Source organism: Carex rostrata, chromosome 30, assembly GCF_964058835.1.
Source record: "Carex rostrata chromosome 30, lpCarRost1.2, whole genome shotgun sequence".
Lineage (NCBI taxonomy): Eukaryota > Viridiplantae > Streptophyta > Magnoliopsida > Poales > Cyperaceae > Carex > Carex rostrata.
Genome location: NC_135947.1, coordinates 4,202,192 through 4,218,200, shown reverse-complemented (window position 1 = coordinate 4,218,200; position 16,009 = coordinate 4,202,192). Strand labels below are relative to the sequence as shown.

The 16,009-nt window shown below is 35.3% G+C and overlaps 2 protein-coding genes across 12 annotated transcripts; one reads left to right on the top strand and one right to left on the bottom strand.

Annotated features, from left to right (window-relative positions):
- Window positions 1–2,801: 2,801 nt before the first annotated feature.
- Window positions 2,802–9,913, bottom strand: LOC144546786 (WW domain-containing protein). Of its 10 annotated transcripts, none has more exons than XM_078295340.1 (15): window positions 9,809–9,913; window positions 9,465–9,530; window positions 9,334–9,389; window positions 9,205–9,239; window positions 8,977–9,055; window positions 8,806–8,884; window positions 8,414–8,491; window positions 7,787–7,917; window positions 7,190–7,240; window positions 6,778–6,934; window positions 5,673–5,877; window positions 4,639–4,749; window positions 3,975–4,088; window positions 3,398–3,449; window positions 2,802–3,090 (listed from the first exon to the last, which is right to left on the bottom strand). In XM_078295340.1, exons 2-15 carry the CDS (start codon window positions 9,523–9,525, stop codon window positions 2,929–2,931), a joined length of 1,371 nt encoding a protein of 456 aa, XP_078151466.1. In that variant the 5' UTR covers window positions 9,526–9,530; window positions 9,809–9,913; the 3' UTR covers window positions 2,802–2,928. The 10 variants fall into 10 exon arrangements, with proteins under 10 accessions (XP_078151466.1, XP_078151464.1, XP_078151467.1 ...); XM_078295338.1 differs by having other exon boundaries at window positions 9,700–9,912; XM_078295341.1 differs by having other exon boundaries at window positions 9,334–9,380; window positions 9,700–9,912.
- Window positions 9,914–10,253: 340 nt separating this feature from the next.
- On the top strand, window positions 10,254–14,256 carry LOC144546904 (beta-fructofuranosidase, insoluble isoenzyme 6-like). 2 transcript variants are annotated; one of them, XM_078295495.1, is made up of 8 exons: window positions 10,255–10,579; window positions 10,715–10,723; window positions 10,835–11,285; window positions 11,386–11,797; window positions 11,922–12,084; window positions 12,545–12,788; window positions 13,205–13,298; window positions 13,673–14,256. In XM_078295495.1, the coding sequence occupies exons 1-8, from the start codon at window positions 10,513–10,515 to the stop codon at window positions 13,889–13,891; spliced, it is 1,659 nt and encodes a 552-aa protein (XP_078151621.1). In that variant the 5' UTR covers window positions 10,255–10,512; the 3' UTR covers window positions 13,892–14,256. The 2 variants fall into 2 exon arrangements, with proteins under 2 accessions (XP_078151619.1, XP_078151621.1); XM_078295493.1 differs by lacking the exons at window positions 10,715–10,723; window positions 13,673–14,256 and having other exon boundaries at window positions 10,254–10,579; window positions 12,545–13,295.
- Window positions 14,257–16,009: the final 1,753 nt, after the last annotated feature.

The following is a 16,009-nucleotide window of genomic DNA, read 5'->3' as shown; positions in this document are numbered from 1 at the left end:
ATCGGGACCGTCCTATTCAAATCCGTGATAATCTATCTGAAGTAGAGCACACGCATCCCGAGAGTAAATTCGAATCGCGAAGTAATCTCGAGCGATGGATTCGAATTGGACGGTCTCGATCCAAAACCCAAAGATTGGGTTACTTTAGGGGATCTGGACCCGATATAAAAGGAACTCCTATTTATCTTTTATCTTTGTTTTGTACCAGATGAACATAAAAAATCAATCTCATTAGCATTTTATTTCCCCAATTTCACTGTTTTACCGGTATTTCAATTTTCTTATTATATCCAGAAATTATTCAATTCATAACACCTAATCTCCCTAACAGTAACATCAATGAATTAGGAAAAATATTCGAAGGAATCAAGAAAGAAGCAGAAATAGAAGAAAAAGAAAAAATCCTGCTTCTGCTTATGATGAAGATGTTAATAAAATTAAAAAGAAAAAACATTTTTTGCTTTTGTTTTGAAATGAGTGGCATCAGCCACCTCATCAATTAACAGAAAAAGTACTAACATACGGGTACATGCAACAGTAAATCTACTTATCTCCTCACCTTCGAATTACACCCAATATTGCGTCTTAGCCCCTGCAAAAATAAATAAATGTCACTAAAGCAAATCATGTCCTCCATATCAAAGATATGCACCAGTACAAATATATACCATGTTGCACGACCAATCTTCCATGTTGTTTTTCTTAACATGCATATATAATCCTATATCAGTAATGATTTACAAAGTGCTACAATATGGAATGATACAATTCCTAATATTGGAATCTGTCTTCTTTTTCTTTTTAATGAAAAAACTTCCCTTCAAAATGTTTGGTATCAGACTATCAGTAATGGTAATACTGGTACCAAAAGGTGGTTTTCTTCTCTACTGAATTGAGGTTCTGCTGCATTTTTTTACAGAGCTGTGGTGCTTGATGCTTAATTTATTGTTTCAGTCTGTATTCAGCCAGCTTTACTAGGTATTTGAAAAAAAAATGATTTTGTAATTCGATATATTGTACTGTGTTCTCAATGGAAAACATGAGTCCCAATGAGGCAATTTCCAGAATATTCTCTTAGTGCTTATTTCCTCACAAAGTTCAAGTTTTGCCAAAAAAGTTCAATTAAATTGTTTTTAATAATTCAGAAAATCTATCACCACATTTAAACCTTGGTTGAGAAGTTCTTAACATTTTTATGTGAGGTCTTGAAGAAATGACATATAGCAAACCCTCTGAAAAATAATGATCAGCAAGTTTCTAATTGCCAACAACGAAAAAACTTTAAGGAGAGTTTAACCGACGGAAAATCATACAACACAAAATACTTTCAGAATGATATATATAATCAATACACTACACAAAGCGACATATAAATGCACCAAGGTTAACAAGTTGTACTGTCAATGCATCTTAGTTCAAATTAGGCTAAAAACTCACTAGTGGAGTGCCATGCCAACAAAGCAAGAAAGGAACTTGTGATCTAAGCTCGTTCTGAGAGCTTTCTCATGACACATCGGCACACGACTCATGAGGCCGATGCTAGCCTAGCATTGCTTATGAATTCCATGGCTGTTGGCAGAAGCAATCTATTGAGCAGCGTACAATATTGGTGCTACCTATAATCTAGGTGTTTTCGCAATATAACCTTGTTTCACTTGGGGATAAGCTAAGCATTATTGAAGCCCCAATTTGTAAGCACTTACAAATACATTACATCAAGCAATTATTGCCTGCCACCAAGATTTGGAGATGCTTATTTCTTAAACCATTATGGGTGCGACACTAAAATCCTCTTTGCATCGCCACAATGTTGTTTTATTTTTATTTTTATTTTTATAAAAGGCTATATAGCCCTGGTCATTAATCGAAACCAGTGTTTAACTTACAATCATATCAACTACTCTTTTGCCAATGATTGTATGAACCCCAGCCTAAGCCAACTCACCACTACTTCACTAGGTGATATCTACCCCTACACAACCACAAAATAAAGGCTACCACATCATCTACACAACCAGTAAAAGTAACTACAAAAACCTGGTTGTACCAGCTAATAATAGTATCTAGGACTAAGCCACTAACAACACGGCTGAGGTTATATCGATTGCTAATAGTAATATAGCTAAACAAAAAAGTGCTTCTTGTCTGCTTCTCATTCCCACAATGTTGTCTTGCATTGCTAGAGATTCAACTCATGCTTCACCAACCTTTGACATTATTGGCAGTTCATTCCTTCTTTTTTTGGTATATAGTTCCCACTTTCCGTAAAATACTGTTCACATTTCATAAAAGTGATTAATTTTCTATATACTCTTCAAGACTACTTCAGTTTCTTATTTTTTTTCGAACTCATTAATATATTGTATTCATCCTTCACCTCTTATGTCTTTCATATTTGTCCTTAGAACCAGCAAAATAAAAATAAACACTAGTTGAACTACACAAACTAACTGTCTATCTGTGTACTAGAAAATCACACGATCAAAGAAACAGAAACTAAAAAAGATTAGTTTCATCAATATGGTTAGTTGGTGGCAAGAAATTTGAAGAGAGATGATCATCAATAAGGTTAGTTTTTGTCAAAATACAGTGATAGACAGTTAATTTGTGCACTTCAACAGTTCAACTAGTGTTAATTAATTTTATTTTTGTTCTAAGGACAAATATGAAAGATAAAGAAGAAATGAAGAGCAAATACAATATAAAATATTAAGAAGTTCGAGGAGAAATAAGAAATTGTAGTTTTGAAGGGCATATAGAAAATTAACCCTTAAAACAATTGCCGAGCACCCCATGCAAAATTCTTCTAATATGAAAATCATTTATCAAACCACTAAAATAGAACTCACGCCTCCATTGTTTTTCTAAAGAACAGCAATTTTGAAAAAAAATATATATTTTCCTAATGTTAGAGCAGTTGTTTATAAATTAGTCAGCTTCACCAAGTCCATCACTTCCATCGCCTCTTTTCGAAATAGGTGCCATGTTGCCACGGGATCCTTTGTGGTTCTTGCTCTGCGATGCAACTTCTGCATTCCTTCTCAGAACTGCACCTGGTGAAGGGTATGGCCTTTGCTGAAACAGAGGTCCCTGCATTTTTGTTACAGAAAAAAAGAAGTGAGTGAACATTACCTAATCACCCATAGTATTTCCTTGATTGTTTTAACTGTTTGGTGCAAAATTGAGGTAAACATACACACACATTTACTAGTTGCAGGTTTACTTTAATTAGAGAGACAACAGCTTGCTTAAGTTTGATTTATACAAATAAGGGTTCATTCAGCCTAGATGAAACTATGACATATGATTCACTAAAATGTTATATTTCAATGTTGATTTTAAAAAATCGGAACATTGCTTTTGGAGAAGTGGAAAAGAAAGTGTACAAGAAACATACTGAAGCAGTGGTGTCGGCTGCTCTTGGTTGCATACCTTTTAAGCCAACTCCCCTGTAAAGAAAAAAGTAATTCATTATAACTAAATTGTAAGTCCACCTCCAACTATAACCCTCAAAAAGTAAACCAAAATAATATCACTACATTGAATATGTTGAAATACCTCGGAAAGAATTTCCCATGCCAGCCTAATATATCAAATTTATTTTTCTAAATTTTATACACAGACTAATTTCAATAGTGTAGAATACTCCAGATCAACAAACAAAAAGTAAAACAAAGAACCCAAATTACTTACAATCTTTATTAGGAAACACTATATTTGATTTTTCCTTTTTATTGAACTTTTTGATGAACCTCTCCAAACATTCAGTAGATCATGCTTATAGATAGTGTTAACTTCATCCGTATGACAAAACTAAAATAGAAGTAAAAAATAACTAACAACTAATATTACCAAACACAAATTTTATTATGGTGCCTTTGGTGATGCAAAAAAAGTCGTTCATGCTTATTTTACCCTTATTTTACACAAAATAAATAATCAAACAAAGATATAACAAGCATAAAAGAACTCACCAACCACCCCTGGGAGCATCAGAGTAAGAACTGGGATCCATTGGATCCAACTCATCATCCTCTTCATAGGATCGTTTCTTCTGGCCTCTGCCAAGTGGAGGTTTTGAGCTAGGTCTGTGAAATAAGTACCAACAAAAACAAATAATTTCAGCTCAATACAGTCAAACTCATCTCATAGACTCCCTATGAACTCACCGAAAGTTAAAGGCAAGATTTTAATACATCAGTATTTTCCAATTATATCATTGTGTCACTGCGGACTTGGACCTATCTCACAAAGCATAAGATATAGGATACTGTAATCATAGATTAAAAATAAAACAGCAACACAATCCAGTAATGTACTTGGTAGATGCTCGATGGTTCCCTTTTAAAGAAATGCATGAACCCCAGGGAAATGTTAACATAAAATGACTTATTTTAGAGAGATACCTCTCAATAAAAAGTTATCCATTCAACACTAATGCAAAGTAGGACCAAAGTGGGAACTCTGAAGCTTTATGGACCCAAAATGATACGAATTCTAAATCTTCATTGACCAAAAAGGTGTCAACCATTAAAGCCACAATAGAAACAAGTAATACATTTGAGGACCATTTATATGATTCATAAGAAAAATTGAATATAAAGATTATAAAGTTTGAATCTCTTAGCGAGACAGTACCTGCTTTGGGCTATCATGTTGCCTTGGCCTTTTGTGGGACCAACCTTCACAGCTTGATCTTGATTTTGTTGAGCAAAAGATTGATGTTGTTGAAAAGGGAGGCTATTAACCCTACAAAAAAGAACCACCATTTTTTTTCAAAATTAACTCCAGGTATTGTCTACTTTTTAGTTAAAACATTAATTGGGCTTGTGGTGCATTTGGACTTGGTCTCTCAAACTGATGTTGTAAGCTTTGGGCCTAATTTATCATCAATGTCATTATAATTATCATCATCACTATAGTAATTGCTGCAGATCAAGGTTGTTGTTTGCCTTTTCACATAGCTTTAAAAAAATTACTCAACCTATTTGTATAAAATACCCTTATATCTTCTAGCATAATAGCATAAATAAGCTAAATTATCTATCATCCTTAAATATTAATTAATCTTCAATTTCATATAACCCTAATCTTCTAAAATTTATTACATATTGCTTAAACTACCACCATTTGAGATTTCTACCGTCATCTTGGGTCGTTCTCGATGTTCACAATCAAGAAGGCAAAACCATGACAGCAATAACACTAACAGAAATTAAAGTACCAGTAACAAAAATCACAATAAAAGATGAGTGAGGCTACAGTACTATGCATAGTGCACTTTGGTTCGTACTACGGATGTATATATCCGTTTTAAGTCCAAATAGTAGATCTGTTCTGCTCAACATGATCTCCATATGAAATGTGCTTGTATGCCAAATTTTACATTTTTTAGACTTTTTTTACTATATATTTGGATAGGTACAAAATCACTTGATCTAAAGGTTCTAGACCATTTGAAAGTAGTGATTTTCTACCTATCTAAAAAAATAGTAAAAAAAACTCTAAAAAAATGTAAAATTTGGTCTCCGAATAAATTTTCATAAGGAGATCATGATGAATGGTTCGGATCAACTATTTAGACTTTGAAAATGAAGATATGGATCCATAGTATGGACCACAGTGCGCTATGCATAGTACTGTAGCCTCACTCATAGAAGTATACATCATACCTAGTACAATGGTTGCAGTAACCCGATGACTGTACAAGCCCTAGGCCCCACCCTCCACAACCTAAGCATCTTGGCATTTGTACTTGCAAACTATTTCCAGTACCTGTAATTCCGCTTCCAGCATGTGTAGAAGAAGACTGGAGAGTTGAGATGGGATGTTCCCATTGTGATACCCGTGTTCTTGTGTTGTAGTAGTACTTTCGACCTAAATGAAGATAAAGAGCTCCATATATATATATAAGTGAAACTAGAACATGCAACATTACCTGATAATATATTTCTTCTTTATTTGCAAATAGCATACCATTAAAATGTTAAAACACAGCTAAATCAGTAAGAAAAACGAGTGAATGATGCTAGTTGCCTATCATATGATGCAATCTCTTCATCACTTGTTACCACAACTCAAACATATAAACCCACCACATTTACAATGGTGGGAAATGAGTTCAATTTGAGATCTAAGATTTTCATCACTTGTTACCACGAGTTTGATTTTGCCACCACATTTACAATTAGGGGTGTTCAAATGGTTCGGTTTATTTGGTTTTGAACCGAACCGGTAAGATTCGGTTTAAATGGTTCAGTTGTTCGGTTGAATTGGTTCGGTTCGGTTGATTTTGTGACTTAGTTCGGTTTAAATGGTTCGGTTCGGTTTTGATTTCTCAAAACCGATTAAACCGAACCGACCGATTTTATTGATAGGGTCAAGACTTCTAGTATTATTTTGGTTCATTAATCAAAACCGAAGTTTAAATTGGTTCATTAATCAAAACCAAAGTTTAAATTGAGTATTATAGATGTATTGAGTTTTGATTTTTGAGAAAGTTCGGTTCAACCGAACAAACCGAAGTTTAAATCGGTTTAAATGGTTCGGTTTTAATTCGGTTTGCTATTTTAGTTCGGTCGGTTCGGTTGGATTTTCAAACTTCGGTTTTAAGTTCGGTTTAATTATTTTAGTTCGGTTTAAACCGAACCGACCGTTTGAACACCCCTATTTACAATGTTGGCAAAATACAGGGTGTTATTTGAATTAAGATGCAGCAAACCATTTTTACTTTCCCATGAGAACTAATTGAAGCACAGAGCTTTTATATTTTAATACCTGTTGATACATCAGAAGTCTCTACCCAATCGGCTGGAAGAGGTGGCACTGATTCGTTTTTGCTTTGCGCAGAGCTTGTGGGCGGGTCCCACTGGCTTGCTCCAGTACTCTGATTGTGGTAGAACACAGCCCCATTTGAAGGATCCCTTGCCTCAATCTAATTGAATTTGATATAAGTGTTTACTGTTTTATCCAAATGAAGAATTGCGAACTCGGATATTGGTACATTTTCATAGCATAAAGGAACATACAATTCAATATTTTACATTTTTACTCTTTTAGCTATTTTTCCCACAATTTATCAATTAATACCAACTAACATAAATTAACACAAAAATATTGAAAAGGCAAACCAAGCAAAATTGAGCCCTAAAATCTGAAAAAAAATAAAGGTTCTTCAAAATGTACTGACCCAACCAGGAGGCAAATCTCTGTTGCCAGGACCATCTCTGGCTTCAGAACTCTGCATTTCACATAAAATTTTGAAAAAAAGAAGATAATAATTCAAGCACTGATTTAGTAAAACTGATCCTCATGTAACAATAAAAAAATACTAGCACTCAACTCTCCAACATAATGGCTCAATTTTATCCAGAATTTGAGCAAATTAGCTCATTGTACTCTGTTCAATAAAAAACAATAAAAATGATCCAGAGTTGGTAACAACTCAAATTAAAAGTCAAGTTGTATCTGTTACCACATTGGCAACAGATTTGCTCCTTGACTGTAATAAGCTGCTTCTTTTTAAGCCAAAAGGCTGAAATTATCAAGTCAAGAGATTTTGATCTTGGGTGCAATATTTACATTTGCTAAGAGAATGGAGGGCAACTTAGGCTTTCTTTTGTTTGGCTTAAACTCGATTCTAATAGTCAACTTTTTCTTAAGAAAAATCATCCAAGAAGCCTGACACGTGTCAATTGCAAGATGTTATGTGCAAATTGTAAAGCATCAGGCTTTTATTTGCAAAAATCCCAATGGTAACAATGAACAAAGGATGCGAATAGCTTACACTTTCTATTTTTTCATGAGCTTCTTTGCTTGTTTGATCTTTTATTATCCCCCTAGCCTTTAATTTTTGCTTCAGAAACTCAGGTATCTCTTTAGCAGCATTTGCTCCTCCAGTTTTGGCCTCAGGTTTACCTTACATTACAAATTAGCCAAACAACATCAAAATACCAGTTCTGGATCTCTTATGTACATTATTAAGTGTTAGCGTCAGTCTCTATGCAGTTTTTGGGTGTTATTTTGCAATATCTTGATCCTAATTTCCATATGCATATGTAGACTGATTCCTATATAAAAGCCTCAAATTTAACAAATGAGTTTATCAAGCATCAGAAAAAAAGAACAAACAAAACAACCCCCCCCCAAAAAAACAAGTTAATATATAGGAAGACAATCTCAATAGTTAATAAGTCCACAATTAGCTATGATTTAACAAAAGTTTAGCCTTGGCTTCAAATCAGTAGTGGTACCATACCAGCTGGTAGAAATGACAGGAATGTTATCTGAACAAATCTATTATGAATTGCATCCTGCAAACCACTTCTTAGAACAAGCAAAAACAAAGATGGAAACCAAAAAACATGGGCCAAAACTAAAACCAAATGCAAAAATCTATTAGCTTGTGTTGTACCTGATTGGAGGCTAGATGAAATAGAATAATAGGCACCGCCTCCTGGTACGCCATAACCATTACCAATCTCAACATTACCTAATGACCATCAAAATTAAAGAACACTCAGCCAAAAACTAATCAACAGAAAAGCATGTTAAAAGTGAAAAAATAAACCAAAATTCAACATGTTTCTGGTAAGAGATTTACCTAAGTTTCCTGTTACATCTACAATTACAACTTGTACAATTTTTCTATACACGTTTCATTAAAATTACAGAGTAGTGCGTAAGAGTCTTAAAGGGCATAACAAAGGGGGCCTTCAGCATCAATCAATAAAACTGCCAAAATTCACTTATCCAAACTAAAATTTTGTAAATGCAAAATTAATAATTTATATAATTGGTTTGTACCATTATCACTATGATTTAGTTTGCCCCTTTTGTTGGCCACCTCGGCACGATGGTCAGCTGTTATCTTCAAGAGATGCTCCTTTACAAGATGAAGCAGTAATTAGTTAAAAGAACCAATATATAGATAATTAATGTATTAGCTATTAACTAATCAGTTACAGACTACGATACCTTCAATTCGTTAGGGTTGTATTGCCCCGAGAGTACATCTCCACTCTCTTCTACGGGCCGGCCAATTTCCTTTTCTTGTCTAGAAATCATAAAGAGGAAAGAATGTGTTAATATAGAATAAACCTTTTTCAGTGCTAAAAGTAAAAATGTAGCTTGTAAAGGATAATTTGACTACAACTGAAGAGTTTATACTATAAAAGAAGAATGAAATGGGAAGTAGTTATAGACCTTTGGCTCTGTATTGCTCGCTGAGTCTCAATTTCCTGCACAGTATAGGAACTGAATAACTTGGTGCTATTACCAAAATAAAATACAACCATAATACTAAAACAAATTACTAATTCAGAACTGACATACTTGTTCATGAAGCACAGCATGCTGTACGGCAGAATCAATATTTTCAACTGCGCCAACTATTCAAAAACATAAGTACAAAATTCATGGTATTCAGGTTCTTCTTATGAAACCCAGAGATAATTTGATCTCACCAGACATATATGAAGATGCCTCAATTGAAGCTGGTAATTGCTTGTTTTGGATATCAGACATTTCTTCTGCATACATAGTACAACAGAACTCGATCAAAAGATGATTTTTTTTTTAAATAACTCAAAACTGCAATAATACCAAGAACAAATCTTTAAGGAAGCACCAATGGTTCTGGTAATAACTGGTACTGAACATGGCCAGTTCAGTTCCTATTCAAAATTGTCTGTGAAGTACCTTACTTAAAATTAGGACCTTCTATCATATCAATCCGATTGTTGAGCGATTTTCCAAAAGGACTGGCCGCGTTTTGCGTGGAAGAACAATTGAATCGGAGGAGACTCACCGTCTGAGTTATGCCGATTCTTGAGATTCGAATTATTTACTGATTTTGATCGGAAGAGATTGTAGGGGATAGAGTGAAGTATGTTTTGTGAATTAAAAGAGGAGGAGAAACGACAAGGGTCTGTCCGCCGGGTGGTCAGCTAGGCTGCTGAGAGGAACAATTTTGGGCCGGACGTATTTTAAGATTTTTAATGAATTTTCCTTGCACCATGCAAATCAAATTACTCTTTTAAATTAAGCCCATGAAAAGCCCAATATCAAGCCCAAAAAAAATGCTGCCATCAAACGAGAAAGATAAGATCCCAATTCTCCATTTATTGTAATGCTGCTATCAAACTCCTCATGGGCTGGGACCTACGCAGCTAGCATGGAATAAAATACTAAGAAACATTTTCTTGAACAGGATAAGATCCCAATTTTCCAATAAAGATCTTGCTCATTACCTTGTCATTACCTAGTCATCAGTCATCACCTCCGCCAAAATCTATTTTAATATTTATGAAACTTTGACTAATGATCGAGCCAGTGCGGATTTAATTATCTAATGAATAAAAAAATAGATTAGAAGTTTACTAATATTTGGTACATTTGGCCAATTAATATGCAATCTTCAGAGAGGCGAAGGATCCAAATTAAACCCAATGGCGCTGCTTATAAGTAATATATACCCTAGTCATTTCCTTCCATCAAAGAACTACTGGCTCAATGACAAACGAAATTGACCCAGATAGAACCTCATTCCATTTCCAACCTTCAAAGAACTGGCTCAATGGTAATCGACTTCACTATTTCTTTGCCTTTCATTCCTTGAGAAGATGAGTGCGTTCTGTTCTTAATTAACTATTTTTTTCTTTGCATGTGGTGCACCTTCTTCTGATTAATTTGGGATTGATAATCGACAAAATAGATCCATGTGGTATATATGTTTCTCTCATCACCATTTTTTTTAAACTCATCTATTAATTAATTTGGCAGATTTTCATTGGATCCTCCCAAAACTAAAATTTCTTTCGAATAAAACTGTTAGGCCCAATGTACTACAAGGGGCTATACCACCTTTTCTATCAGTACAACCCAGAGGGCCCACTATGGGGCAACATCGCTTGGGGCCATTCCGTCTCCACCGACCTAGTCAACTGGGAAGCCCTCGATGTCGCACTCGACCGCACCGACCCGTTTGACATTAACGGGTGCTTTACTGGCTCCGTCACCTTCGTGGCTGGTGAGCCCGTTATACTCTACACCAGCTTCGATGACAAAAAGAGGCAGGTGCAGAACATCGCCTTCCGGAAGAACGGATCAGACCCGTTGTTGCGAGAATGGACCAAACCGGATTACAACCCGATTATGCTTCCGGAAGGTGATATCGACCCAGCTAATTTTAGAGACCCGAGTACCGGATGGTTTGGTCAAGACGGGTACTGGAGAGTGGCGGTTGGAGCTAACCTGGAGGGAAGAGCTGAGATTCTGTTATACAAGTAAGCATTTCAAATAAACTGGATACCTGTTTGAAACTGGGATTTCCAAAGGTCATACCAGGAGACATGAATCCTCATTCTCTAAATTTTTATTGTGTAGGAGTCTGAACTTTGAAAATTGGCAAAGGAATGAGTTTCCATTGCACAAATCTGAAAACTATGCCATGTGGGAATGTCCTGATTTCTTTCCTGTATCACTATCCAGTAAAGATGGGTTAGACTTAGATCCATCAGTTAACACAGGAAACATAAAACATGTTCTGAAAGTGAGCCTCGCTGAAACCTTTCAAGATTACTACTTAGTCGGCATGTATGACGAGAAGAAAGATGTTTTTAAACCAGATGAGGGGTACGAAGACGATTACAAGACTTGGCCCATGATAGATTACGGGCACATTTATGCTTCTAAGTCTTTCTTTGATGGCAAAAAGAATAGGCGTATTCTTTGGGCTTGGGTAAATGAGTCGGATAGTGAGGCAGATGATGTCAAGAGAGGCTGGTCTGGTATACAGGTCCGTGTTTTAATGAAATTCGGTACGCTTTGATTATTATTTAGTTGCTTAATTGTAGTATATCATCATCTCTTTTGGCACTTTTGAAATTTCTAAGGTTTCATTTTCCAACCTTGTTTTCTAGACATTCCCAAGGGCTATCTGGCTGGATACCGATGGAAAACAACTAATTCAGTGGCCCGTTGAAGAGCTAAAATCACTCAGGAAAAAGCAAGTCCAATTGCATGATTTTCAATTGCAATCTGGTGACAGATTTGAAATAAGTGGGATCTTGACTTCCCAGGAAAGTTAATAGTTGTAGAGAAAGAGAGGGAGATGATATAATTATGCAAATTTAAAGATTTTGCTGGATCTGATAGTACCAATACTAAGATCACTGATGATTGTATCTAGCCAGCCTATAATAAAATCTGATTGGTATGTATCAATAAAGTGATATATTGCCTAATACCTGCAGCCTGTATGATTGGTAGCGGTATGCTATTGTTATTTGGTACCATAGTACTTTGGATGTTTTACCTAGGATACTTGATAACTAAGGTAAAAAAAAAAAAGTCATGGTCCTTAAGGTGGAATAAGGTACATCTGAAGTCAGGCATTACATTAAAAATGGAAGGTAAACTAGATTTGGAAAGATCCGCAGTACCAGAATTGTTGATCTTAAAAGGTATGTGAAGTCAATGAAATGTGTGCATTGGTTTTGTCATGTCATTTTCACGGACTTGATTAGTTTCTAATAACAGGTAGATGTTGAGGTAGAATTTGAACTAGAAAGCCTTGAAGGTGCCGAATCATTAGACGATTCATTTCTTCTAGATCCTTCCAAGCTCTGTGATGAGATCACACCATTTGACAAGGGAGGAATTGGCCCCTTTGGCCTTCTTGTTCTGTCTAGTGACGTCAATGGCCAAGAAGAACACACTGCTATCTATTTCAGAATATACAAAGGCTCTGATAGATACATGGCTTTCATGTGCTCCGACCTGAAAAGGCACTCTTTCTCAACTTCTTATCATAATTAACAAGGCAATTTTCATGTGTTCCCCTGCAATATATTAAAAATCTGAAAGTGCATACTGTCAATTACCTCATTGAAATATGCTAAAAGCCAAGTGTTCTACCTCGGTACAAAGTGGCATGTTAGATATATAATATAATTTTGGGAGAGATGTTGGTCCTCGTATATGGGAATTGTCATTTATTGCATTATTTGGGGACAGAAAATCAAGGTTCTGTATATATTTAGTAGACAAAATGCCAACTTCTCAAAAAATATCAAGGTCATGTGTATATATATTTCATTGTTAAAATCCCTACTAATAAAAACTGTCAAGTTCTTTATTCTTAGGGCCATGTATGAATTATATTTTTTTTTTCTTATTATCTGCTTTTGTGTCTCAAAATTAGCTCATCAAGGAGAGAGGGTGTTACCAAACCTGCATATGGTGCCTTTGTTGGAGTAGATATAAGCAAGGACAAAATAATTTCTCTGAGAACACTGGTATTGTTCAGTCTATTTTATCACAATCTCTAATTCATACTAAGTTTATTTTATTTGTAATACTTCATAGTCAGGGGTTACTGTGAAGGCACGCTTAAGCCATAACAATCTTGAAATAAACCATCAGGGCTATTGCAAACATCTTCAATTGACTATACTCTTTTCATATACCAATTGACTTGTGAAGAGCTTTTACAGTCTTATATAGATTTTCGTTCAATCATTAAATGCCCTAAAAATTTATTAAACAACGCATTACGGAAGAAAAAGAAACAGTTTTTTTGTTTTTGTTTTACGTTTGTTTCGTTGTTTCTATTCTTGGTCTTGGTAAAGGTGGCAAACCTCAGGTTTTATATATAAATTCTTGATAACAGATAGATCATTCAGTCGTAGAGAGCTTTGGAGGTGGTGGTAGAACATGTATGACACTGCGGGTCTACCCCAAACATGTGTTGACTGGTCAAACCTCAGGTCTTTATGTGTTCAACCATGGCTCTCAAGAGGTGAAGATCAGAGAGCTCAATGCATGGGAGATGGCAAAGGCTCGTGTAAATATTGAAAATGATGATTTTATTAGTAAGGACTATATTTAAGTTAGTAAAAGAGTTTCTTGTTTAACATTCATTAAGTGGCTGTGATGAGCTGATTGATAGAAAATTTGTTGCAAGACGAAATTAATATTTCAGAAAGCATTAATGTGATTCATGTCTGGCGATGATCGATTATATGAACTACTTTATTTGTCACTGCAGCGCGCCTCGCGTTGCCGAAGTTACATTTTTTTATTGTCCGTCGTACCCCCTGGCAAGTACCCTTTTTAGTCCGTTTGTCATTTTATATCTGTGAATAGTCTGAAAGAAGAAGAAATTAGAGATTAACAAGTCTGGGGCAAGTTAATGTTTGCCAGAAATGACCGGTTTGATATTTTATGTTCAGGAGAATTTGTGATTCGTTATTACTATTTTTATTTTTCCCATTTACTGCTGTTTTTAGTTCCTATTATGTTCGGCTTGGCAGTGTAAATGCTGCACAATATCCTAGATTTGAATTTAGTTCGTTTTGAGTGAGTTAAGTTTATTAAATTTTCATTTGACTATCTTCTCTGATTTTTGAGCGTGTTAAGTTCTAATATTTACATTCATTGGTATTTATTTATTTGAAGGAAATTGAACCAAATCTATATTGACCGATTAAATGCCACCATTAACAAGTACCTATTCCTGTAGGTTTCGGAACTAATTAAGTAACCATTAAAAGTGCAAGTTTTGAGAATTATCTAACAACTTGTAGAAAAATATCTAGCAGAGCAGGATTTAAGTATGAAAAATAGTCCATCAGACTAGATAAATGAGCATTAGGTTGCAAAAAAACTTATTAATTTGGTCTAATTAATTTCTAAAATTGAGCTTCCCCAAAGACTCAAGTTGTTCAATAGGCCAGTGGCAAACAACCCAAAGACAGCTTGCAAAATTTTGAATTCTTATATTAGACCTCAGTGGTATGGTACTCATCAAAGCATGAAATTTCCATCTTTGGAAGAGTTGGAGATCATATAGATCGAAAAATGGGTGTGGAATGACCAACTTCAACAATTTCTTTACTTTAAAAAACTCAAAGAACTCTCAATTCGAGATTGTCCTAAATTAGTGGATCTACCCCTCTCAGGATGTGCTACATCTGAGGTATTGCAGAGGTTTCCTTCTCTCTCGAGTCTCATTATTAAAGATTGTCCACTAATTTTTCAACTACCACCTCTTCCATATAGTTCTCTACTTTCTTTTATATCAATTCAAAAAACTGGATCTATTGAATTAATGCTTTATGAGGAGAAAAGCCAATATTTAAGTCTAGTTCTGGATCAAAATTCGAGCCTTGAGGTGGGTGAACTATTGGCTTTCTGTGAGCTTAGTTCTCTGCGTTCTCTAGAGATATCCTATATCTCTAGTTTGGAATCTTTGGACTTGCATTATTTTGTGGCTTTAGAGAAATTGTATATAACAGGGTGCCAATCACTAACTTCCCTTACATTTGGGGAGCATTTGATCTGTTTGAAGATCCTCAAAATTAGATCCTGTAAAACAATGAGCTCAATGGAAGGACACATGGAACAGTTGTGGTTTCTTGGATGCCCTGGTTTCATTTGCAGCGTGGGACTCTGCATCAAAAGAAATATTGAGGACTGAACCAGACTTCTCCTTGTCTTTAAAAAGAATCAAAAGCGACTCTCTTGCCCTTTTAACATTGCCTATCTACAAGCAGCTCAGTTCCCTTCAATATTTTTACCAGGATCTTTCTGCTTTTACTGAAGAATTCCAAGTTCTTTTTCTTTTTTTGAGAAAGGAAGATGATCAAGTTCGACTCTCTTTGCAGCTTCTTACCTCTATTGACTTGATTGATATCAGGGGCTGTAAAAATCTTTTCCCGTCCCTCAAGGATCTGTGGATCAAGTTCCCTCACATTTAATCACTACCAACAAATACCCGTACTAAGATAATTGAAGAATCTAAGAAACTGAGAAACATCAAAAGAGTACGTGTCTTCGAATTTCCTGTGCAGGTAATAGTTTAAACATTCCACTATAGCTTAGTGCTGACACTTCCAATAAAAGTACTTGCCATTATGAGGTAGGCTTGTAAGTTCAGCTAATTTAAACCACTTCAGTCATTCCTGCTTAAAAAAGATCCATACATTGAAAATGGGCTTTAGTGTCC

Excerpts from the sequence above, each read along its gene's own strand:
- LOC144546786 (XM_078295336.1), bottom strand. Across the intron at positions 9,390-9,464 it reads GGCATCTTCATATATGTCTG|TTGGCGCAGTTGAAAATATT; the intron begins GTGAGATCAAAT and ends GTTTTTGAATAG. Across the intron at positions 9,056-9,204 it reads CGAGCAATACAGAGCCAAAG|ACAAGAAAAGGAAATTGGCC; the intron begins GTCTATAACTAC and ends TATGATTTCTAG.
- LOC144546904 (XM_078295495.1), top strand. The coding sequence starts at position 10,513 with ATGACAAACGAAATTGACCCAGATAGAACCTCATTCCATTTCCAACCT. Across the intron at positions 11,286-11,385 it reads GCTGAGATTCTGTTATACAA|GAGTCTGAACTTTGAAAATT; the intron begins GTAAGCATTTCA and ends TTTATTGTGTAG. Across the intron at positions 13,299-13,672 it reads TAATTTCTCTGAGAACACTG|ATAGATCATTCAGTCGTAGA; the intron begins GTATTGTTCAGT and ends TCTTGATAACAG.